The 25,976-nt window shown below is 34.1% G+C and overlaps 2 protein-coding genes across 2 annotated transcripts; both read left to right on the top strand.

Annotated features, from left to right (window-relative positions):
- The first annotated feature begins 1,310 nt into the window (after positions 1-1,310).
- Positions 1,311-16,426, top strand: LOC133783629 (uncharacterized). The gene is made up of 17 exons (XM_062223278.1): positions 1,311-1,624; positions 1,997-2,521; positions 2,590-3,735; positions 3,817-4,144; positions 4,243-4,498; positions 4,596-4,812; positions 4,947-5,296; positions 5,383-5,805; positions 6,093-7,278; positions 7,444-7,791; positions 7,925-8,005; positions 8,210-9,374; positions 11,844-12,255; positions 12,378-12,694; positions 12,928-13,077; positions 13,128-15,484; positions 15,596-16,426. The coding sequence occupies exons 1-17, from the start codon at positions 1,493-1,495 to the stop codon at positions 15,821-15,823; spliced, it is 9,621 nt and encodes a 3,206-aa protein (XP_062079262.1). The 5' UTR covers positions 1,311-1,492; the 3' UTR covers positions 15,824-16,426.
- Positions 16,427-22,115: 5,689 nt separating this feature from the next.
- On the top strand, positions 22,116-23,225 carry LOC133783628 (uncharacterized). Its single transcript, XM_062223276.1, has one exon. It carries the CDS (start codon positions 22,116-22,118, stop codon positions 23,223-23,225), a length of 1,110 nt encoding a protein of 369 aa, XP_062079260.1.
- The last annotated feature ends 2,751 nt before the right edge of the window (positions 23,226-25,976 follow it).

Below are 25,976 nucleotides of genomic sequence, written 5' to 3'. Positions count from 1 at the left end.
AAATAATTTACCAAACTAACAATTCAGAACAAAATAAAATTATTCTGCTTAAAAACTATATTGTTATATTCAATTTTTTCTTCATCAAAATTGACTTTAGGGTTCTATTTTAACTATTTTACAAAATATAGGGTCTAAAAAATAATTTGTCAAAACACAGGGTTCAAACAAGTAAAGAGACAAAACACAGGGTCTAAAAATGTATAAATCCTACTTTATATGTTGTAGAAGATTAATAACTTTATGCATGCTTATTATTTTAAGGTTTGAATAATAAAGGTATATTATTTTTAGTCACTTATTATTTTATCACTAAAAATAATAGGTTGTGATTAAATATGACATTTTAGCCACAAATAATTTTTTGTTGGGACTAAAAATGATATTTAGTTACCTAAAATATAAGTTGTGACTAAAAAGTAAATACCTTTATTTGTAGTGGAAGTTAGGACCAATAACCTCTCCTGCTGCTGACCCACACTAGTACAAACAAAGAATACAGTACTTTATATGTTGTTGAAGATTAATAACTTTATGCATGATTATTATTTTAACGTTTGAATAATAAAGGTATATTATTTTACTTTTTGAAATGTGAATGCCTTAAGTAATAGCTTACTTTTTTACTATTATCAAATATGACTTAAAAAAAATGAGTTTATATTTTTTTTGATCTTGTGTTTTGTTTCATTACCTATTTGGACCCTGTGTTTTGACAAATTACTTTTTGGATTCTATGTTTTGTAAAATTGTTAAAATAGAACCCTAAACTCAATTTTGGTAAATGTTTTCTCAACTAAAATCATAAATAATTTACCAAACTAACAATTCAGAACAAAAATAAAATTATTCTGCTTAAAAATTATGTTATTATATTCAATTTTTTCTTCATCAAAAATAATTTTAGGGTTATATTTTAACCATTTTAAAAAATATAGGATCCAAAAAATAATTTATTAAAATACAGGGTCTAAAATATAAGTTCTTGAAGATTAATAACGTTATGCATGATTATTATTTTAACGTTTGAATAATAAAGGTATATTATTTTACTATTTGAAATGTGATTGCCTTAAGTAATAGCTTAATTTTTTAATATTATCAAATATGACTTAAAAAAGACAACAAAGTCAGCAGTAGAATATCATTAAGTTTTTTTCTTTTTCTTTTTTGCTTTAGTAATTGTAGTAAAGAAGAGAAGAGAGTACTTCAGAGTTAAGGTATCAGCTTATAGTAAAGTAGCTCAGAGTCTAAGGAATGGATATTATCGATGTGATGTTACACTACGTAGCTTAGTGGCTACGCATTCATGGTAAAAAAAAACCAAAGCTATATGCAAAGTTATAAAGTTCTTGGAAATACAATACAATACACTACTCACTGCTTTCTCTTTTTCTTTTCTGCACAAAACCAATTCTATCTAGTTTACTCTCATCTGTAATATTTGTATATATTGAGTGAGTGAGTGAGTTATCTTATACCTATACTTGTGATGATGAAAGGTGAAGCTTCACAATCTCAGAATAATAATAAGAAATTATTATCTGCTGCTGATCGTTATATAGACACTCTGTTCTCTTGGTCTCTTGAAGATGTTTTCAATGAAAATCTTTTCATCAACAAGGTTTGTTTGTTTTGGTTTCATATATTATTTGCCTGATCATAGTTATACGTTTGGTGATCTATGTATGAGCTCTTTGTCTTATTTGTTTTAGGTTTTTGGGAAAATACAGAGTTTGATCAGAGTTCATTCTAAAGCTTTTTCCCACTGTCCCATTGTCCATTTTAAGCAAAAAGTTGAATGTGTACAGTTTGACTGCAATTGAAAAAAATGATTTTCTCAACTCTATTTGCAGAGTTTTGGGTGCTTCACTGCACCATTATTTGGCTTCTGAAGAGTAGTGTGGCTGCTCCAATCATTTTGTACACTTCCAAGAAGCTTTTTCATTCATAAAAACATCCATTAATTCATTCATTTTGATTTTATTTTTTGTAGATTGAAAGGATTCCCGACTCATTTCAATCAGTCAAGCATTATTTGGGGTCTTATGTGAACCCTTTATTGGAAGAAACACGAGCCGAACTGCACTCAACCATGGAAATCCTATATGGAGCGCCTTTCGCTGAGGTAACAGCTTTCGAAGAAGCTAAACCATATGGGAAGAACAAGTATAAACTTGGAGTTAATGACTGGAGAAACAAACACAGCAAAGGTGGCAAGGAGCCTTACAGGACTTTGCCTGGAGATTATTTTGTCTTAGCAAATGGCAAACCAGAAACTGTTTATGATCTCCAAAGGGTAGGAAGATCTTGGTCTTTTCTATCACTCATTGATCTCATTGGGGATGATAGTACGACATTCACAGTGAAGTCATCAGCAGAGCTTAGACATGATATTCATAAGAAGCCACTGTTCATCGTTTTCTTGGCAAATTTGACCCCTCTCAAAAGAATATGGGAAGCACTGCACATGTCGTGCAATGTGGAGTTTCTAGATAAAGTTCTATGCATTGATTCTGAGGTGAGTTTTTTTCTTTTTTCTTCACATACTAATGTGGAATATATACTGAAATTTCTTTGTGATAACAGGCTAAGAGAGAGTACTGCGATGGCTGTTTCAGATTAAGTAATGGAATATGGGATGAAAAATTGGTTAAGAAGTTACCTTTTGAGCTGAATATGTCCCAGACCAAAGCAGCTCTCTCTTGTCTTCATATGATCGATTGCAGGAGAAGATCTTCTTTGGAACTTATATGGGGTCCCCCGGGGACAGGGAAAACGAAAACTACCAGTACTCTTCTTGTCACCCTATTGAGAATGAACTATAAAACTCTTGTGTGTGCTCCCACGAATGTTGCAATTACTGAAGTAGCATCTCGTGTTCTGAAGATGGTATTGGATACATGTGGTGATGGCCCGTTCTGTTCATTGGGAAATATTCTTCTTTTTGGCACTAAGGAGAGACTGAACATTGGTTCAGATCTGAAAGTTATATACATGGATGACCGAGTTGAAAAGCTTGAAAAGTGCTTCAGATCATTTGGTTGGAGATATAGCTTGACTTCCATGATAGATCTTCTTGAAAATTCTGTTTCTCAGTACAATAACATTTTGGAAAGTGAGTCAACCAAAGACAGAAATGGTTGTGAAGTTGGCAAGAAAAAAGTTCCAGCATTTCTTCAGTATGTGAGAGAAACATTTAACATGACTTTTTCAGAACTCAAAGAGTACTTCTCTATCATCTGTACACATACAGCGAAAAACTACATTTCAGGGAAACTATTTCAGCATATGGTCTCCCTTGTTGGCTCGCTTGTTTCTTTTCAGTCATTGCTATGCAAAGAGAGAGTGGTTTCTGAAGTAGTGGAAAAGCTATTTTCTTGTGCAGAAGTAAATGATGCTGATGATATATCATTGAGGCTCAGTATGAAGAGAAAGGAATGTGTTTCAAGTATGAGAACTCTTCGCGATTCCCTTAACAGGCTCGACTTTTCTTGGATTAAGGATGAAAAAACAATAAAGAGATTCTGTTTGGAAAATGCTTCACTAATTCTTTGTACTGTATCAAGTTCTTATAAGCTGCATAGTTTGAGAATTAAGCCAGGGATTTTGATCATTGATGAAGCTGCACAACTGAAGGAGTGTGAATCAACCATACCTCTTCAACTTCCTGGTGTAAAGCATGCTATTCTTGTTGGTGATGAATGGCAATTACCAGCAACTGTCAAAAGCAAAGTAAGAACTTATTTATTGTTCTTATTACTAAATTACACAAATCCTAGCTAAGTTTTTACCTTTTGTATGTTTGTTGTATAGGTTTCTGAGAAAGCTGGCTTCGGAAGAAGTTTGTTTGAAAGGCTGAGTTCACAAAATCATCCAAAGCAACTCCTTAATATGCAATACAGAATGCATCCATCAATAAGCATGTTCCCAAATTCACTGTTCTATCGTAGCCAGCTATTGGATGCTGCTAGTGTTAAGATGAAAAGCTATGAAAGGAGTTATCTTCCAGGTCCAATGTTTGGTTCATATTCTTTTATAAATATAATTGGTGGAAGAGAGCAGAAGGATGGCGATGGACGCAGTCGAAAAAATTTGGTTGAGGTAGCTGTTATCATGAGAATACTACAAAAATTGTACCAAGGTATATAAATTTCAAGGTGATAAGAAAAATATGTAATGAATTTGATATTCACTTGCTGTTTGGAGAACTCATTTTTCTTTGCTTTGTATGTTTTTCAGCCTGGTTTAAGTCCAAATATGAGCTCAGTATCGGTATTGTGTCTCCATATGCTGCTCAAGTGGTTGAAATTCAAACCCAACTTGGGTTTAGGTACAATGAAAAGAATGGCTTTCAAGTAAAGGTGAAGACAATTGATGGCTTTCAGGGTGGGGAAGAGGACATAATAATAATGTCTACTGTACGCTGCAGTGGTTCTCATTCATTGGATTTCATATCCAAACCACAGAGAATTAATGTTGCTCTAACAAGGGCTAGGTATGTATGACTATGTGATGTAAATTCTTCAATTTTTCAGTAAGATTATTATAACTTCATAGCAGCAAATAACTATCGATCCTTTTCATGTTTTCAGGCACTGCCTCTGGATTTTGGGTGAGGAAAGAACTCTAGTTAAGAGTCTTACTGTTTGGACACCTATTGTCATTGATGCAAAAAATAGAAAATGCTTCTTTAATGCTGACAGAGATGATGATTTGGCCAAGGCTATAACAGAGGTCAAGAAAGAGTCCGGTCAATTTGATGATATGATCCATAATGATGGTATACTTTTCAAGCGTTCAAAGTGGAAGGTACTGCGTTTTCACATGCATTTGCTGCTACTCTGTCTCTTTTTGAGTCAATATAGTTTAACATAGTATTTACTCTATTTGGCTTCTACATCCATACTAAATGGGCTTCTTTTGTACATCTCCAAATATTGTAGGTTTTTTTCAGTGAAAAATTTCTAAAGACATTCAAAAACCTTGAAGTAGTTGAAGCAAAGAAACCAGTTATTAAACTTTTACTTAAGCTTTCTGATGGCTGGAGACCAAAAGGGTCTAGTGTATCACTCTGTGCAAATTCTTTGCAAATTATGAGTCATAAGGTTGAAGGTTTTTATGTGGTCAGCACTGTTGGCATAGCAAAAGAGCATTCAGAATACATACAAGTTTTGAAGATCTGGGACTTGTTGCCTTATCAAGAAATTCCAACGTTAAAAAACCAGCTTGATATTGTTTTTGACAAGTACACAGAAGAATTCATCAACAATTGCAATGAAAGGTGCTTGGAAGGGTATGCTAACTCCTCTAGTTTGTGTTTAAGTAGTAATACTTTTCTATTCTTTGATTTGGTTTGATTTTTCTGGTTTTTGTCTCTAGAAAATTGGATATACCAAAGAGCTGGCCGCTCTCTTCGAACATTGGTTGGTTTGAGGATCTCCATATGATGCCAATGAAATTCTACTCCCTATCAAATTGTGTAGTGAATCACATGCTATCTGACCGCGATGGTAGAGAACTGGATCTCCCTTTTGAAGTACCAGACCAAGAAAGAGAGATCATCCTTTTCCCTACAAGTACATTTGTATTGGGACGGTCAGGTACTGGAAAAACTACTGTTTTATCAATGAAGTTGTTCCAAAAAGAATATATGCATCGCCTGAAAATGGAAGGACTTTATGGAGCGCAAAGAAATAGGATTCGAAATGTTGATAAAAAGAATGTTGTTTTACGCCAGCTTTTTGTGACAGCAACTCCTAAGCTTTGTGATACTGTCAAGCAATGCATTTCCTACTTGAGAAGGTGTGTAAAAACATTCATATGACAATATTTTACACATTTTGTATGAAAAATATCAACACCAAAACAAATTTTTAGGGGGGTTCGAAAGTAATATTTCTAGGATCTTGATCTAATAAATACTAACATTATGATATAGAGAGTTTGAGTATTTTGCATGTAAATATGAATATTAAACCAATCAAATTTGATAGATAAATAATTTAAAAGCACATAGAAATTAAAGTAATCTTTACTTGTATGTGTTATACTTTGCTGTAAATATAATGTTTCCACAAATTTTCTTGCAGTGGTAGTCCTTCAGCTGAAAGTGGTCTGATTGATGAGGAGAATATTGATAATGAAGACTCAGGATTAAATAACATCCCAGACTCCTTTCATGGCATTCCCCTTAATTCATATCCTCTTGTCATAACATTCCATAAGTTCTTGATGATGCTTGATGGAACACTGAGAAAATCTTATTTCCAAAGATTCCTTGATATAGATAAAGTTTCTCAAAGTCAAATACCCAAGTCAAGTTCAAATATATTTCATTCCTTGTTAAGGACCAAGGAAGTGGATTATAAGAGATTTTGTTCACAGTATTGGCCTTCTTTTGATTCCCAATTAACGAAAAAGCTTGATCCTTCTTGTGTCTTTACTCAGATAGTTTCTCATATCAAAGGCAGCCTGCAAGCCTTGGAAACAAATGATGGTAAACTCACAAGGAAGAACTATGTTATGTTGTCAAATGGATGTGGCTCTAGTTTAAGGACGAAGGAAAGAGAGATGGTATATGATATATTTCAGATTTATGAAAAACTGAAGTTGGAAAGTGGTGAATTTGATTTGGCTGATTTTGTAAATGATCTTCATTTTCGACTCAGACAACAAGGATATGGTGGTGAAAAAATGAATTTTGTCTATATTGATGAGGTGCAAGACCTCACAATGAGTCAAGTTGCTTTGTTCAAGCATGTATGCAGTAACTTGGAGGAGGGTTTTGTTTTCTCTGGAGATGTTGCAAAACCAGCTGCTGGGGGAATCGGTTGCAGGATTCAAGATATGCGATCTGTTATTTGTAACAAGTTTTTTTTGAAGCAGCCCATGATGAACATGAAAGGAAAAGGAGGACATATCACCAACATGTTTAGTTTGACTCGAAACTTTCGTAGCCATGGTGGTATTCTAAAACTATCAGAAAGCGTTATTGAACTGATGTATCATTTCTTCCCTCTATCTATTGATATTATTGATCATGACACCTATATGGTCCCTGGTGAGGCTCCAATTTTACTTCAATCTGAGAAGAGTGAAAATGCAATCATAAAACTTTTTGGGAAAGGTGAGAGCTTAAGCAAAAATGTCAATGGTTTTGGTGCGGAGCAGGCAATTTTGGTCAGAGATGAAACCGCTCGACAAAGTATACAGGACATTGTTGGAAAGCAAGCTCTTATCATAACAATACTTGAATGCAAGGACTTAGAGTTTCAGGTAACTGCTATATCTAATATGTCCTTGTATTATCTATGAAAGTATTGATTTTCTAGCACTATTTTTTCTGGTTTTTTTTTTCTAAATTGCCTGGCAGAAATTTCTTGTGAATTACTATAGTCTCTGTATGTTATTCTGGTGAAATAACATTATGACCCGTTGTAGGATGTACTGTTGTACAACTTTTTTGGATCGTCCCCTCTTAGACTGCAGTGGAGTCTTATATATAAATACATGAATGAGCAAGATCTGTTAGACTCCACATCACTGCATTTTCCTCTTTTCAACGAGAGCAAACACAGGATTTTGTTGGCTGAGCTGAAACAATTACATGCTGCCATTTCTTGCACAAAGAATAGGCTGTGGATTTGTGATGACACAGAATTTTCCAAACCTATGTTTGACTATTGGATGAAGAAGAGCCTTGTGCAAGTTCAGCAGCTGGACGATTCACTTGCTCTGTCAATGCCAGTCCCAAGCAGTCCACAAGAGTGGAAATCGAGGGGTCTAAAGGTTTGTTTGTTTCTCTGTCGCTCATTTTTGCAGGAATAGTGAAAATGTAGCTTATGTTTGATGATGTGAATGTGATCATCTTTGAGTGTTATTCTTCTTACTGTCATTCATCATCTTTTTCATACATATACAGATATACCATGCACACATCTATGAAATGGCTACACTTTGCTTTGAAAAAGCACATGACACACTTTGGAAAAGGAAGTCCAAAGTTGCTGATTGTTAAGCCAAATTAAGTATCATTATATTTATACTTAACTTTACTTAATTAATATGTAAATGGTAGTGTATAGGGTACACGTGTCCTTTTGGTTTACACTGTACAGATACTTTGTATATATAGTCTGTCTTGTACCTTTGTAACATTCTTCAATAACAGAATTTATACAATTTCTCATTCTCTTCTTGGTATCAGAGCTCAGCTGCTCCTTCAATGGCGACAGACAACTCTCCTTCTTCAGTTAGCCAACAAACCCCAATCTCTTCCCCCATTACTGCTCCCACTGAAGACCCTACCTCTTCTTTTTCTCCACAGCTCAGTTTTCCTTCTCTCAACCCGTCTTTTACTGTCAAACTTGATTCTGAGAATTACATGATTTGGAAAAATCAAATACTCAATGTGGTTATGGCTCAAGGTTTGGAAGACTATCTTGATGGTTCTATCTCGGAGCCTGTTCGTTTTCTTGACCCACCCCTCAATACTTTCCCTAACCCTCTTTACAATACCTGGCAACGATGCAATCGCCTCCTCATGTCTTGGCTTTATGCATCCCTCACTGATGATATGCTTGCTCACATTGTCTCTTACACTACTGCTGCCGAAATCTGGGTTTCCTTGGCTGAATATTTCGAGGCGGTCACCATGGCTCACCTCGGCGATCTTCGCACTGCTTTGCAAAGCCTCAAGAAGAACAACCTATCGATTACTGCTTACATTCAGAAATTGAAGACCATCTGCAATCGCCTTGCTGCGATTGGTGAGCCAGTATCCCGTAACGACCATATTATTGCCCTTCTTGGTGGTCTTGGTAGGGATTATAACCCATTTGTTACTTCCTTTAAAATGCGTACTGATAAACCCTCTCTTGCAACTATTCATAGTCTTCTCATTAGTTTTGATGCCATGCTCCAATCTCAAAATGCCCTTGATCAGTTGGATCTGACTCACGCACATCTCACCCATACCAATCGTCCTAAACGCCCATTTTATTCCCCCAAACCCCCTGCTTCTACACCGCCCTCTTCTCCTTTTGTTCCTCGCTCCCCTGCCCTAGCTGCGGGTGTCTTGGGCAAACCTCCTGGCCCTCCTGATGCCTGGCGTCCCTCTCACCCATCGTCTACTCAACCCCAATGTCAGATTTGTGGCAACTTTGGCCATACTGCTCTGGTGTGCTACCACCGAGCCAATTTTTCTTACCAACCATCTCCTTCCCCAACTAATCTCAATACATTTCTTCCCTCCTCTGAGTACTATACATTACCACAGCCTCCCACCCCATCTGCCCTGGTTTCATCTAAGTCGCCTCACTACAAGAATAAAGGCTATTTGCGACGGACATGGGAGTCCGCCGCTAATAATAGTAAGTATTTAAAAAAATATTAAAAAATATATTAGCCTCTCCAGTCCTAACGCCGACTCCATCTCGAACTGCTCTCTCCCTAACACGGAGCCTCTCCAGTCCCTCACGCTGGTTCGCCATAAACACGCGAACCCAATTGCCTCTTCTCTACGCTTAAACCCAGGTGAACCACTTTCTCGCATATATATATATATATATATAACAATGTATCTATATTCATATTGTGCTCTAATGTTTTTATACTTCTCTCAGTAAACGACAACTAGTGACCTACGCCGATTGGCCTCCTTCGCCACTGACCCATACCTCTCAGGCGTAAGTTTTAGTGTTTGAATTATCTATTTTTCCATTTTTTTTCTTTTGTTTATGTTTATGCTTCAAGAATGATATGATTTGCTTTGTGGAGCAAAATTTTCTAATTGTACTTTCTGATATAACCAAGTGTATTTTTGTGTATTTTTCATGATGGTGTCTTTCTGTGTCACCTCCTTCACACCGAGCAGACCCACTATACATATGTAATCTGCTTTATTCTTATATATATATATATATATATATATATGGAAGACTGTTACTACCCATAAATGGGTACTAACAATTATGATGATTTGACAACATAGTGACTTGGTATAGCAAGTCACCAACAAGTAAATATTTTTTTTCTACATTAATTTCGAATTTAATTAATTTTTTTTTGCTATAATTAATGGTGTTTCGAACCAATGAGAAACAATAGCTATATTTAGAAATTGGCATGCATTTAAAAAATGAAAAGCTTACAATATTATATTTTCATAATAAATACACATTTTTCATCAGGTAATCTTTCCAAAAATTTGAAAAAAATCAAAATTTACTTTTAGAGATATTAATTAACAACTATAAATATGGACCATTGATTTTAATCCAATGATTAACATTAAAGTAACCATTTATGGGTAGTAACCGTTAAGAGTGCACCCATATATATATATATCATGTGTGTTTTGTTCTCCACATTTATTATTGTTGATTAAATGTTAAGCAAAATTTGTATCACACTTATAATCTCTTTCTATAGTATGTAGAAATTATTAATATAGTTTGTTAATTATTTTGTGTTTATAAATTTTATGTGAAATTTATTAATATTATAGAAAAATTAGGATGGATTTATTATTTTAATTTAAACCAAACAAGTGCATGCATTTTAAGCACTTGCAAAAGTTAGATTAATAAATTGATTAAAATAAATAAACTTGTGTAGGTCGTTGTTGTAAGTGATATAGAAACACTTGTTTTATACTAGCTACTTTTGTGCTCTCTGTTTTAATCATCTTCAATGGTGAATAATGGTGTATTTTATACTTATTTGCAATGTAATGCCTAACCAACATATTGCATTTTTTTATACTTAGTTTTATATTATTTTGGTTTGAATTTTTTTTTCGTGTATCTTTTGGTCTTAATTTTTTTCTTTATAAGGACAGCGACACACCCACGATCTCGACACACACACGACCTTGGCACACCCTCGACATGTGTGGATATATTTTTTGTATTTAATATTTTCTTTATCTGAACATATTTTTCTGAATAATTTATTTTGTATTTGTTTAGTGCACAATATTTGAGTTTTGAGTCTTTTAGTTAGTATCCTTGGTATGTAAATCTTGACATCTATTATTAAGATATATGTTTATTCTTACTTTATTTTTTAATTGCTTTCTTTCCTGCTATTTTAGGACTGTTTTGGTTAAAAACAAAATTTAAGTGATAATTTAAATTAATTTATAAAATATAATAATAGATGGTTTAGTATTAAGTAAAATATAGTATTTTTGTTAATATTGAATAAAGAGGATTTAAACTTGATCAATCAGATTATTAGCACCCATATTTTCTTTATCACCATTTTCTTAGTTATTTAATATTAATTAAACTAAGTGCTAGAAAAATATACAAATTCAATTAAAACTAATTTAAATTTTTAATTTTTTTTTTAATGTTTGAAATATTTTTAGATTTTATTAATAAATTTTGAATTATTTTTTATTTTAAAAAAAATTTTGTAATTATTTTTTAAATTAAAATTGAAACTAACTAATTATATCACGTCTGTGTTCCTCCATTGCCATTATTAGCGGTCACACCAAATTTTTTGAACTGCTTACTAATTTTTGTCAAAAAAAAAAGTATTTAGTCAAATAACTAACTAACTTTCATCGCAACTTGATATTTTTAATAGGGAAACTAATTATGTTTAGATTGTGAAATTTTTTGAAACAAATTTAAGATAGTTTATTTAATAAAAAAAAGTGAGTATAGAAAAAAAAAAAACAACAATAAGTGCATATTGTCATGTTATTTTGTTCTTTTTTTCTCCTTTTTGCTTGAACATATGTTATTATTATTATTATTATTATTATAATTTGTAAAAATAGAAAAAAAAAATTAATTAGTAGTCCTGGTATGCTTCTCATATTTCAGATTTCATTGCTGGTTTAGCTTCTGAGTTTGCTATCAAAGATTTGGGCGACTTACACTATTTCTTGGGCATTGAAGTCTATCGTGATCCTACTGGTCTTCATCTCAGTCAGTCCAAATATATTTTGGATCTTCTTGCCCGGGCTGCCTTCTCCGACTCGAAACCAGCTGCTACCCCCATGTCAACTGCTCACGTTCTTTCTCTCCACTCTGGGGTACCTCTTCCTGATGGTTCTGAGTATCGTTCTATTGTCGGAGCACTCCAATATTGCATCTCAACCAGACCTGATATTGCTTTTAGTGTTAACAAGGCTTGTCAGTTTATGCACTCTCCTACGGATTCCCACTGGCTCGCTGTCAAGCGTATTCTCCGTTATCTGTCTGGCACTGTTGACTATGGTTTGTCCTATCAACTGTCTGCTGATTCCTCTGAGCTTTGTTACACTGATGCTGACTGGGCCTCTGTCCGGATGATCGCTCGAGTACTAGTGCGTTCTGCATCTTCCATGGTTTGAATCTTGTTTCCTGGTCCTCCAGCAAGCAGCGTGTTGTTTCTCGTTCTAGTACTGAGTCTGAGTATAGTAGCCTTGTAAATGGTACGGCTGAACTCCTGTGGCTTCGATCTTTGTTTTCTGATTTGCGTTACACGCTTCCTTCTTCCCCCACCCTCCTTTGTGACAATATTGGTGCCATTTACCTCAGCTTGAATCCTGTTTTTCATTCACGAACCAAACATGTCGAGCTCGATTACCACTTTGTGCGTGAAAAGGTTGCTGATAAGTCCCTCATTATTCGCTACACGCCTTCTGCTGAGCAGCTAGCTGATGCTCTCACTAAGCCCCTTGCTACTCCTCGTTTTGTTTCTCTTCGATCCAAGCTCACCGTCCTGCCTAGACCGCTGAGCTTGAGGGGGGCTGTTAAGCCAAATTAAGTATCATTATATTTTTACTTAACTTTACTTAATTAATATGTAAATGGTAGTGTATAGGGTACACGTGTCCTTTTGGTTTACACTGTACAGATACTTTGTATATATAGTCTGTCTTGTACCTTTCGCTCCTTGAGCAGTAACATTCTTCAATAACAGAATTTATACAATTTCTCATTCTCTTCTCTGATCTTCACACTACAGCTGACCGTATGCGTGCTTCCAATCCTGAAGTAGCTAAATCTCTCTTTCGAGAAGCTGCTGAGATATTCCAAACGGTGGGAAAGTTTGATTCCCATGCTCTTGCTTAATTCCCATGAGATTTAGTAATTTTATCTAAATGAATTTCCTATTATTGGTTGGTGCAGGCATAATTTATTTGGACAAGTTTGGCGAGTTTGGGTTGCAGAGAGCTGGGGAATGCTTCTCCCTGGCAGGTCATTACCAGCAAGCTGCTGATGCCTATGCCAAGGGAAATTTGTTCTCAGAGTGTCTGAAAGTCTGTGCCAAAGGACTCTTATTTGAAAAGAGTTTGGAATACATACAATCCTGGAAACAGCAAGTCAAACAAGGCTTTGGTGTGACTGGTAGAGGCACAGAAATAGAAAAAACTAAACAAGAATTCTTGGAGAGTTGTGCTCTGTACTATTATAAGCTTGAAAACAAAAAATCTATGATGAGATTTGTTGAAGCTTTTAATTCCATGAATTCAATCCGTAAGTTCTTGCGGTCATTGGGTTGTTTTGATGAGCTTATGTCATTGGAAGAAAGATCAGGAAATTTTGTGGAAGCTGCAGAAATTGCAAAGCTCAGAGGAGATATACTAGCTGCAATAGATCTTTTTGAGAAAGCTGGGAAATTTAAAGAAGCAGCAACACTTATTCTTTCCCATGTTCTTTCCAACTCACTCTGGTCATCTGGTAAACAAAATGATAGTCTTCTTCTAACAAAAGCCAAGTCACTTGCCATGAATGAGACAAAAGATTTCTATGATTTTGTTTGCACAGAAGCTGATATTATTGCAAATAAGAAGAGTGTCCTTGCAGTGAGAAAATATGAAATGATTGCTTCTCAAAGACATAAGAGTGTCAGAGGAGAAATCCTATCTGTTTGGAGAGTTCTTGATGCTCATCTTGATACAAAGGTCATAGAGTATATCTGGGAAGTACATGATGATCATCTGTTGCATTCACAACATCACATGATTTCTAAAATCTATGTTACAGTTGAGTCACTAGTCTATTTTTGGAATTTCTGGAAGGATAAAATTCTTAGAATTTTTGAATATCTTGGAAGTCTACAGACTAGGGTTGTTGATGAATTCACAAGTTATGGAGAGTTATGTTTGGAATATTTAGGTGTTTTGAAGCAGCGTCACAATTCGGTCACAAACTATGTCTTGCTCCACTCTGATGCTCATTGGGCTAGAAATGTGGAGCAAATATATGATCGAAGTAATGGAAATTTAGTACTTTATATTGATGTTGACCAATTTGTATCTGCTGCTCAGGCTTATTGGTCTTCAGAAGTACTCTCTGTTGGTTTTAAGGTTCTGCACATTCTAGAAGCCATCCATACCTTTGTGTCTGATAAATATGATTCCTTTTCTAGGAAATGGAGGACTCTTAATCTTATCAATGAGGTTGCACAATTTCTTTTAGAGTCCAAAAATCTGAATAGAACATGTCAAAATTCAGATGATCTCAAGAAATTGATAAGATTGTCAACTGATTTTTCAGGACACATATTCCCTTTAGATTGGCAGAAATCAATGGCAGAGAACCTTGTTTCTTTCAGAGGAACGGATGTTTGTAATAAGTTTCTGAAACAAATGATTGTTGAACACTGCAACTCGAGGAATAGTCTGACTCACAGGCAAATTGGAAACATAGCAGTGTTCATTCTTGGCTCTAGCAGGCTCAATGATGAACTATTTGAGATGATTATGAAAAGGATGAACCAGAACCTGCCATGGAAGGCATTCTTTGAGCTTCTGCACAGATCAAGAAGATCATACTTTCCAAACTCATCTATGATTTGTAGCTTTTATGGAGTTTTGGTGGATGCATACAATGCAAAATGTAAGAGAGAATGTGACCCAATATCTCCTGGTTTTTTCTTGTATCTTGTTGAACGTTTTGTGATTTGGTCATCTTCATATAAGGGCTACTTCATTACAACAAAATCAGCCTTTGTTGAATGGCTCATCTATGAAGAGATTGATACCATGACCAAGTCAAGTTCCAATACCTCAGTTGGTTTTCAACTCTCATATCTAGAACTACTTCAGTTTGTGATCAATGTTTTCAAGGAATGCCTTTACGACGAGCAGTATATGATTGATTGGATCGACACATCTCCCTCAAGAGATAACAAGTCCTATTCATTACTTGTGTCTAGAATGGTTTTGATAATTTGTTTGCTTCATGCGAATTTCGGGATGAGTTCAGATTTACTTTCTGATTTGCTGGGAATGACTAGAATCACTAAACACTTGCCTGTAAAATTTTGTGTTGCTCTCATGTCATATTTAGATAGCTTAGATCTAAATGTACTCGCCAAAGCATTTGAGCAGATTGGAAATTCTATTGGAAATTTCATAGCAGGGGAAAATCCACCAATGAATTTATGCTTTTGGGAAATATTTGAAGCCATTAACTCTGAAGGAAATGGAAGAGATCAAGATAAGCTTACATCAAATGCTCAAACAATCAAGGTAACATACTGGTTCTACACTTGTTTTGTTTCACATATGAGCATGTAAAGAAATTAGGATGCATTGCAGTGGTTTTTTTTCCCCTTTATTTTCTTCAATCATCATTTTTAGGTGGAATTGGAAAAATACATTCCCCAACTCGAGGAAAAGATCTCATCTCGAGATATGGTCGACATGGTAAATGAACTGAAGCAACTTTCTGTAGCATTGGATGCCAAGTTAGTTTTGGTTTTTACTATACTTTTTGTGTTTGTGATGAGTTTCCTTTTCTCTAGTGTATTTTATTTTGGGGAGCTATTCCTTTCTACTTCTGTTACCTTGTCAGGGACATATCTCTAGCGAAAGAACTTGCTAAGCAGGTGCAATCAAGAAAACTAAGAATGGAAGGTGTCTTGAATAAGTTTTTTCACAAGCATACCACAGATTGTGATCATGAAGGTGTTAAAACCAGTACATCTGAGAAAATTAGCAATTCAGACAAGGGTGAGCCCAAGGTTTCTGAAGGCAGTAACGAGTCGAAAAATTCTGAACCTAGTGCAGCTCCGGAAAGTAAAGCAAAACCAAAAGAAAAGGAAGGTTGTCACATTCTCTGATGCATGATATATGTTGAGCTTGAGTATATATGAACTCTGTAATATACAAATTGTGTGGACAAGTTTCTCTTTTGAAAACAGTTCGAGGGTCTTGCTGATTTTTTGAATCTCAGCTGAAGCTAACTCAGAACTCAGAGGAATCCAAGTAGTGGAACATACTTAAAGAATTGATATCAGAAGCTTTTGTGTGCACATTTTTTTTTATACAACGTTCTAATCTCTTTGCTAGAGGTGTTCGGTCTGTTGTTGTTTTTCTTTACTTTCGAACCAAACCAAACCAATCCATGCATCTACGTGCAGTTTAGTTTGGTTTGGAACCACCGTTTGGACCTAATCTTGTAATATTAATTTGACTTTACAATTGTCTCATTTTTTGCTTAATTTTTTTTTTGTTATTTCTCCAAAGAAATATAATCTCATACTATAACATTCATCTAAGTCTAGCACACTATCTAACTGATGTTACTGACATCAGTGATTACAAAGTCTAATATGAGATTCCTCAGCTGACTTTAAATTAGTGCTAGATGATATGTTTTCTTGTTTCATTAGAAAGAAAGTGACCAACTCATCCTTATATCAAAAAGAGCTTTGTGCAAACACCAGAGAACACAAACGAAAACCATAAGACCAAGAAACTTGATACTAAGGAAGTTTTATAAGTAGTTGGAAGTATTACCTCACTTCGTACTTAGGAAGCTCTCCTAATCTGGAAACCAAACACACCTCATAAAATTTTATTAGAAAACAGATGTGCATGATGTAGTCTGCCAATGCTAAAGATCCCTCATCAATAACAAGTAATACATTTAATAGTCAAAATCAATATATTCAAACATGTACACAATTCGGAATTTTCTGAAAATTTGCAGGATGCTCTAAATAACTACAATATACACGGTCATAAAAAAATTGCGCAAAAAATTATTCACAAGTCGAGATCACTGAGAGCCCCACTAGTAGGGCTTAAAGTGAATCATATATAGGAGAATTGTACTATATATATATACACACGAAGAAAACTTCCAATTTTGTCATACATCAATCATGGTCATGAAGTCTCATCCACTCACAATCAATCACCAATTCAGAACTAAATACAGAGTACTCTCAGATGCTTCTCAAATTTCTATTTTTGAGAGAATTGGGGAAGAAATTTCAATTTGCAAAGAAAAAACCTATTGTTCTATTTGACAGTGTCTTGGAAAACAAAACATCAAGAAAAACGCAGGTCAAACCTTCCCCACTCTCATTTTTCTACACATCTAATCTGTAATAACCAAACCAATAAATATCAATTGCATGTTTCTTCTTCTACAAATCTTCTTGAAATTCTATGGAATGACAATGGTTAGATTCACTTTAATTTGATTGGCTATGCTAGAGCTATCATAGTAGTTAAGCTAGTTTGACACTCTAATTTGTAACAGTTTTTTAAAATCCAGATCCAGAGGCCAAATAACATAAGTGGAACTCAAGTGATTATAAGTTCATATTGATATATGAGCAAGTCTCACCAAGAACTGCAGGGCCTTCATGATCCAAGTGGTCTCTACAAAGAAAGATCCTTTCACTGGGTTTGTTGTATAATCATGCAAATTCACAAACAATGGCAACCTATTTGAGAGCTCAGATCAATTTAAATACATTGAAAGAAGATACAATACAATCGAGTGGATCATTTAGTCAAACAAATTAAAAACTTTATGGCACTTTTTAGTATATTTTTAATTTTAATGTACTCGTAGGGTAAGCTTAACAAGTCACTAATTAGAGAGTCATTCTATCAGGAAACTCCAGCAATAATAAAAACTTATGGCTAATAAAAAAATACATAAAATCAGAAACAATCAATCTAGATGTTGAAAAAGTTGATATATTTCAAATCAGTAAACAATGAATATATACCTCGTTGGCTTGATTGGAAAACTTCCTGCAGACCAAAGCTGATATATTCTAAGGAATGTTGCAATATATATATATGGGTGCACTGTTAATGGTTACTATCTATGGATGATTACTTTAATATTAACCATTGGATTAAGATCAATGATCCATATTTATAGTTGTTAATTAATATGTCTAAAAGTTAATTTTGATTTTTTCAAATTTTGGGAAGTGTTACCTAATGAAAAACGTGTATCTATTATGAAAATATAATATTGTAAAATTTTTATTTTTCAAATGTATGTCAATTTCTAAATATAGCTAGTGTCTCTCATTGGTTGGAAACAACATTAATTATGACAAAAAAATAATAACTAAATTCGAAATTAATGTAGAGATTTTTTTTTATCTGTTGGTGACTTGCTATACCAATTTACTATGTTGTCACATTATCATAATTCTTAGTACCCATCTATGAATAGTAACTATTGAGAAGTCTTCCATATATATATATATATAATATCATCATTTGCTATAGAAACAAATACCAAATCTGAGACAAAGAACACTTCAGGTCTTTACAGAACCAACTTCATAAATCCTAGCATAACTCCCAAACCATATATTATTGAACTCTAATAATATATTGAACATTATGTATTCAATGACATACAAAAAAAAAAAAAATTAGTCTTTAGTGTGAAGCTGCTATTTTATTTGCTTTGGATTGATCTTGAAAAGAAGAAGAAGAAGAAGAAAGAAAACGTGGAATTAAGGAAAGAATAAAGAAAAGAAAAGAGGGAAGGAAAGAATAAGTAGAAGAGAACAAATTAATGAATGAAAGATTACTCTTCATTCAAATGGCTTTTCTTACTTTATTTTCTGAAAAAAGATACTTGAACTGCCTTAATTGTTGCGTAGTTCTTTTGCTTTTCTATAAATTAAGATCGTAGCTAGGGAAATCCATGTAACTCATTGTTTTCTTCCCCTTATAGCATATAAATTATATATAAATAGTAATTTGGAGCTACAAATTCAATTGCCAGAGTACACTATGGGTCGTTATGGTGGTTATCCTCACCATGATGAGGTACAATTCCAATTCATCCAATTTAATTTTGAAGAAATTATATTTTATATGGGTTTTTTTAATAAAGTTTGCAAAAATATGGTATTTTTTTTTCAAAAAAAGTTATTCTATGGCTTTTATGGGTTTGCAAAAATTTTCATTTGTATGAGTTTAGTTTTTCATATTTTTGTATAAAAGTTAGTTTATGTCATCGTTTTACTTTTAATTAAATTTCTAATATTTAGTTAGTTAGCAGTTGTGTTTTCATACTTTAGTTTTCTCCATAATAAATTTTTTTATACAAATTAAAAAAAATATAATCCCATAATTTTGCTTAGTAATAATATAAAAATCATATTTATGAAAAATTCCCTTTAAATTTCTACTGTCGTAAAGTTTAATTAACGAAAGATATTATATTTAGTCTGTATACTTTTAGTGTGAAATATATATAAATATATTATCATAATAATAGTTATATTTCTAGTTGTTAATTTTTAAATTATTATTTACTCAATCATTTTTTATCTTAAAAATATAAATTTTATTTTCAATTATTTTTCTATTTCACGAATTCAAATTCAGAAATTCAAGCAATTATATATCTTGTAATGTTATGACAGTTAAAAATAGAGAAAAAAATATTTCATAGTTTTTTTATCATTTGGCACACTAGTTTGTGCCTAAGAACCTCAATATCCCGAGATTCCTGGCTTATTATAATAAATACTTTACTATTTCTTTTACCTTAAAATATGTACTTTTTATAAATATTTTTCAAAAGAAAACTTTCTATAAAAAAATTTGTAATCACTACCAAAAAAATTTCATATATAAATATATATTTTGAAAAAATATTTATATGAATATAACATAATTATCATAATTTTTTCCATTCAAATAACAATGTTATTTACAAGGATATATTAGTTTTATGTTTTACTTTTGTACATCATATTAGATGACGTTATATATTTTTTATTGAAAAAAGAATTGACCCCCTTAGCTGTAAATCCTGACTTAGTCATTTAATGGAATGTTTTGAAAGAATAATGTATGGAATAGGAAAAAGTATGAAATTCTATTTCAAAACTAATTAGTCATGCTCATAGAAATGATATAATATTTTTGCAGACTTTTCCTGAGAAAATTTTGGATATCGAGCAGCCTTCAGACCACCCATTATCGAAAAATGACAATAAACAGGTACAATTGAATTTAATGAATATTTTTATCTAATATTATGTTTAAGTTTATACTTGTTCATGTTTAAGTTTATACTTGTTCTAGTTTTTGAATTTGAGAGTGACAACAAGAGATTATATATTATATCTTTAATGTAATATTAAATATTATACGAGAATTTTAAATTTAAGTTTCTTCCTAGTTTTAAAAAAAAAAATTATTGCTAATCTAATATAGATTATATTATATATTTAATATGATATTATTCTAATAAGTGAATTTAAGTTATAAAACGTATGATTTTATTATTTTTAAATAATTATCATTGTAAAATATGTGAAAAATATCATATTTTAATTTGTTTAATTATTTATTATTTTTAAATAATTATTATTGTAAATTATCTTATTTAATTTTTTTAATTATTTATTTTATTTTATTTAAGTTTAAGTGTTTACAAACTACAGTTAAATAGAATAATATTCTATTAAATATAATAATATTCCATTAAAGTTAACATTAAAAAAAATAAAAAAACCTCTAAAACTAAGAATTTCCAATACTATCTACACGCTTATTATATAGAAGATATATATTTTGCTCACAAGATCATTGTAACATATGTTATAGTGATTAATTTGATTTTCATATTAAGTTTTTTTTTTTTTACCAAGTTCTTTTTATGGGGTAGTTTTAGCCCATGCTTTAACGAGACTACTGTTGATTCGATTGTTGTTTATTTTGTCTATTAATTTTTTGGTGGAAATTTAGATAGTAGAATAGAATGGAAAATTTCAAAAGAAGAATGAATGGTATGGAACGTTTAGATTACTAAAAACTTAATGAGCTAGTAAACTGATACTAAGCTAATCATTTTTTAAAATTATTTTGAAATTAGAATCAAAACTTTCATCCCCTTGTGTGAGGTAAAAGTTAATATTTATTTTTAAAGATGTAAGAATTTATTATCTCAAAGTTAATTGATTTTATTTTTAGAAATCTATATATTTAATTCCAAAATTAAAATCTAATATTAGAAATTTATTTATTGATGACCTGCTTAACCTTTTATTGTAAGCTACACAAAATACAACTCTCTCATGATAACTTACCATTGAAAATTGGTCTTTTTACAATATGTAGGAAAATGACTAACTATTGGTACTTTTAGTATGAATAATTAAGTTGGAACTAATTATTTTTTCATGACAACGTATAATGTAGTTATACAAGATTTTTCACACAAATTTCCAGAATATTTAAGATAATTTAGGATGTTGAAATCATTATGGAAAATAACTTATTGCATGCATGTATAAATATCGAAATACAAGCACGTGTGTAACAAGTAATTTAAATTATGATTTCGACATCCTAAATTATTTGGAATTTCTTGAAAATGTGTAGAAGTTCTCATGTACAAAATACAAATAGAGTTGGAACTTATAAATGTACAGAAAATACTAAAAGCATTTATAGACAGTGATTAAAAATAGTCACTACTATATAGTGATATATATATATATCTATTCTATATAATAAAAAGCGTATATTTAACAAATTTTCTTGATTTTAATGATTTTTTTGTTAACTTTAATGATATTTTTTTATAATAATATTTAAAATAAATAGCAATTTTGCTCCTTGAATTTATGACACTACCAAATTGTGTCCCATAAAATACACGGAACCTATTTGTCATTGTTTTATATAGAGAAATAAATGAAATGATATTATTTTGTACTCTAATTTATAATTTTTTTTTAAAGCTAAATTTTCAGGAACCTATCATTTGTAAAGTCCCAAAAATTCTCCGTAATGTAGATGATGAAAAACATTACACTCCTCAGTTAGTTTCCATTGGCCCTTTTCATCATGGCAAGAAAGCTTGAAGGAAATGCAATGTCACAAGGAGAATTATTATTTGAAAAACTTTCTTAATAAACGTTCTACAAAGAAGAAAGAGGAAATCTCACAGTTCATTCAAGAACATTTTGAAAATATGATCAGGTCTAAATATGTTGGTCCCATAGAGCTTGATGACAATGAGTTCAAAGATATTATTCTCACTGATGCTTGCTTCTTATTTGAACTCTTTTCCTTAACGTGTGAAGGAAAAAGGCCAGGAGATTACATATTTTCAACTCCATTATTATTATATTGGACAAAGAAGGACTTGGTAATGTTTGAGAACCAGATTCCATTATCTTTTCTTCAGAACCTATACGACTTTACCAACCCTAAGTCCAGCCACCCATGGTCGTTTCTGGAGCTTTCCATGAAATTCTTTCAACTTAAAATTCCTTCAGACCACTTGGATGGAATAAAACACTTCACTGATTTGTACAGAAGGTCTTGGCTCCCAAAAGAAAATTTTAAGAGTCATTATCGTACAAATTTCTACGATCTTAGATACACTGCAACAAAGCTAGACAAAGCCGGTGTTGATTTTGCTCCTCCGCCACCCAAAGAAGACTCAACACCGCTAACAAGAGTTAGGGTTTCGCAGCAGGGATGGCGGTGGTGCAAATTCATACCATGTTTGAATTCCCTCAAGCTTCAACTTCCTGTTTTGGAGATACAGAATAACACAGAATGCTTTTTGCTAAATGTGATGATAATGGAACAATGTCAACCTGATTTGCAGTCCAAGACTCCCATCTGTAGCTACATTTGGCTAATGGATAAACTCATAAATACCGAGGAGGACGTGGAACTATTAGTTGAGAAGAAAGTCATTTCTCATTGTCTTGAAAGTAATATGGCTGTGGTGAACATGATCAACAAACTTCCCAAGAATATATATGTGGAAAATTTCATCTACAATGATGAATGCAAACCACTTAACGAATTCTATGAGCGTTGGTACAACCGCGCTAAGGAAACTCTCAAAAGGGTTTACTTTAAGGATCTTTGGACGGCCAGTTCCACTTGTGTTGCAGGTTTGGTAGTCCTTTTCACAGCTATCTCAGCCATCGAGTCGTTAAAGTCGATGTTAGGAAATTAAGAAATCCTTTCTCTCGCCACTAAATTATCCAATTTTCTTGTTATTATTACTGTAACGACCCAACTACTTCTAAGGCATTGGACCATTAAAACTACTAGACACAACTACTACTAATGGAGAATAATAACCAAAAAAATGAAAACTTCCCAATTTCTTATTTCACTTAGTTCAACATTTTTGGCTCACAAACCTTTCTGAAAACATTTCTCGAACATTCATAAATTAATTATTCTCATATGTTAGTTATTTCAACAACTTAGAATTGTTAAAATCCTATAATAAAATATTTTTTACAACAGCTGTACGCCCTGACTTTCCCACGGGCTGATTAGCGAGCTAAGATGCGGCCTAATCATGACTACCACGTGGACATCCCAAGACCGGAGCTGCTGTCGAAAGATCCTACCTCCTTAGCTCGAGGTAACCTAAGGGTTCGCCAAGATTACTTAAGGACTGGGTTTGGACTCTGAAGGCCGCAGGTCAAGGGAAGCATCCAGCTCGTGGTACGAGCTAGAGTTGGAGGCTGTGACCTTTTATAAAGTCAACCACGCAAGGTAAACGTGCATATATCAGAAATCACTTGGCTGATATATCCCTAACTTCTCGGACACGCAGCAGGAACGTGCGTATTTAGACACCCACGACAGGGTTAGGCCGTGCGGCCCATTATCCCCTTACCAATTGATTTGACCACACTTATGTGTCAGAGAATATATGTTTCTTTGCACGAGCTGAGGTAAGCCTAGCCCGTGGAGAGTGAGACCACGCGGTTCTATGAACACGCGCCTGTGCTCCCAACAGATCCCCGATTACTCGGAATTCGTGTGTCAGGAGGGTCAGGATAGAGTTTTCCTTGGAAGGAAAGTTTCAGTAGGCAAGGAAGGCAAAACCGCCTGTGAAGCGTGTCTCCTAAGCTACCCGGTTTTGCACCCAAAATACTGAATACTTTAAACCAGCATACCAAAAATCCTACCCAGAAATTTTCCCCAGAAAATACATCCTATAAACCATGCTCCTAAATGGTTTATACTACAAAGATACCCTAACCTAAAAGGCTTTCACCCTTCATGCCCACAAAAAAACTAGCAAACCCTTGCATGTGGCTACAGTAAATATTTACCTAAGCTATAGTGAAAAATAATTTCAAAACATGCACAGTCAGGAGACTTACAGAGTGTTTGGCTGAGAAGAGGATGAAGGGATCGCCTGGGTTGGGGCTTCGTCGGAATGGTTGGTTCCAAAGCTTCAAAGGAATCCTTGCGCCTGAGTTTCTTGAACGCTGGGAGTGGCGGTCGGAAAGAAGACGGTTTTCTTTTGAAATGAAGAGAGAAGAAGAGGAAAATTTATGAAAAAAATTTCAAATGAAAGGGTGGCCCATGCGTAAGGTGGCCACCCCTTTTATATACGTGAAGAGGGTCGTTGGATTGCCGTTGGATTGCCCTGATGTGGGATCCAAGGCCCTCCACTCGAAATACGAAACGACGGCTGAGTATAGGCTAGGCCATTAAATGTGGTTCTCGGAAGACGTACCGTCACCAACCACGATGTTCCACGTACTCGGCGCTTGCATAAAATGTGGAATATGAAGATTTCATGGGGAAGCCTAAAAGCCCCTACTGTGGCCTTATACGACGTCGTGTACCACGAGCAGGGGCTTGGGGGGCAGATGTACGCCCTGACTTTCTCACGGGCTGATTAGCGAGCTAAGATGCGGCCTAATCATGACTACCACGTGGACATCCCAAGACCGGAGCTGCCGTCGAAAGATCCTACCTCCTTAGCTCGAGGTAACCTAAGGGTTTGCCAAGATTACTTAAGGACTGGGTCTGGACTCTGAAGGCCGGAGGTCGAGGGAAGCATCCAGCTCGTGGTACGAGCTAGAGTTGGAGGCTGTGACCTTTTATAAAGTCAACCACGCAAGGTAAATGTGCATATATCAGACATCACGTGTCTGATATATCCCTAACTTCTTGGACACACAGCAGGAACATGCGTATTCAGACACCCACGACTGGGTTGGGCTGTGCGGCCCATTATCCCCTTACCTATTGATTTGACCATACTTATGTGTCAGGTTCAGGAATTAATCATGAATGTCACAGAGTTGACATGATAGGTAAGAAGGTCACGGGATGACCTTCTTACCAACTCCCAGGTGCCTTCTCCTATAAATATGGAGACCCTGGGAGTTACAAAGGGTTGGATTCTCTATTGTAAAAAATACCCTGTAAAAGAATACCCAGTATATAGCAATATAATATTGACTAGTGGAGTAGAAGGATTTTAACCTTTGAACCACTTAAAAAACGTATTTTGTGTCACCATTCCATTTCCAAGATCATTCATCTATTTCGGTTCAACATAAGCACTAATCCCTTCCTCTTTCTTTTCTTAATTACCTATTGGCGAAGAACCGCGTCAACAGTTTGGTGCTTTCATTGAGAGCAAGTCAGATTAGTGTTGTCGCAAACATCCAACTATGGTGACAACTCGATCAAGGCACGGTAACGAGACGGAACAGCATGATGGGCAGGGGGCTCATCATATTGCCATCCCTGGTGAACAAATTCCTGAAGTCCAACATCGGCCAGGAAAACAGCTGGCGGGCCAAGACGACACTGGAAGTTCGGCACCCCGGCCACCTAATCCAAACCCATGTTATTACACTGCGGTGGAGATGGAGAATGCTCAGCTGAGGAGCCAGCTAGCAATAGCTAACCAGCAAATCAAGGATGTGTTGGCCCGACTACC

This window comes from Humulus lupulus, chromosome 6, assembly GCF_963169125.1.
Source record: "Humulus lupulus chromosome 6, drHumLupu1.1, whole genome shotgun sequence".
NCBI classification, from domain to species: domain Eukaryota; kingdom Viridiplantae; phylum Streptophyta; class Magnoliopsida; order Rosales; family Cannabaceae; genus Humulus; species Humulus lupulus.
Note: the sequence above shows the minus strand (reverse complement) of the source record. Positions and strands in the feature narration are given on the sequence as shown.

What these genes read in the sequence shown, in the direction of transcription:
- LOC133783628 (XM_062223276.1), top strand. Translation starts at nt 22,116, where the DNA reads ATGCAATGTCACAAGGAGAATTATTATTTGAAAAACTTTCTTAATAAA.
- LOC133783629 (XM_062223278.1), top strand. Translation starts at nt 1,493, where the DNA reads ATGATGAAAGGTGAAGCTTCACAATCTCAGAATAATAATAAGAAATTA. An exon ending in GGAAATCGAGGGGTCTAAAG is followed by an intron (nt 7,792 to 7,924) that starts GTTTGTTTGTTT and finishes ATACATATACAG; the next exon opens with ATATACCATGCACACATCTA. An exon ending in GGAGTCCGCCGCTAATAATA is followed by an intron (nt 9,375 to 11,843) that starts GTAAGTATTTAA and finishes CTCATATTTCAG; the next exon opens with ATTTCATTGCTGGTTTAGCT.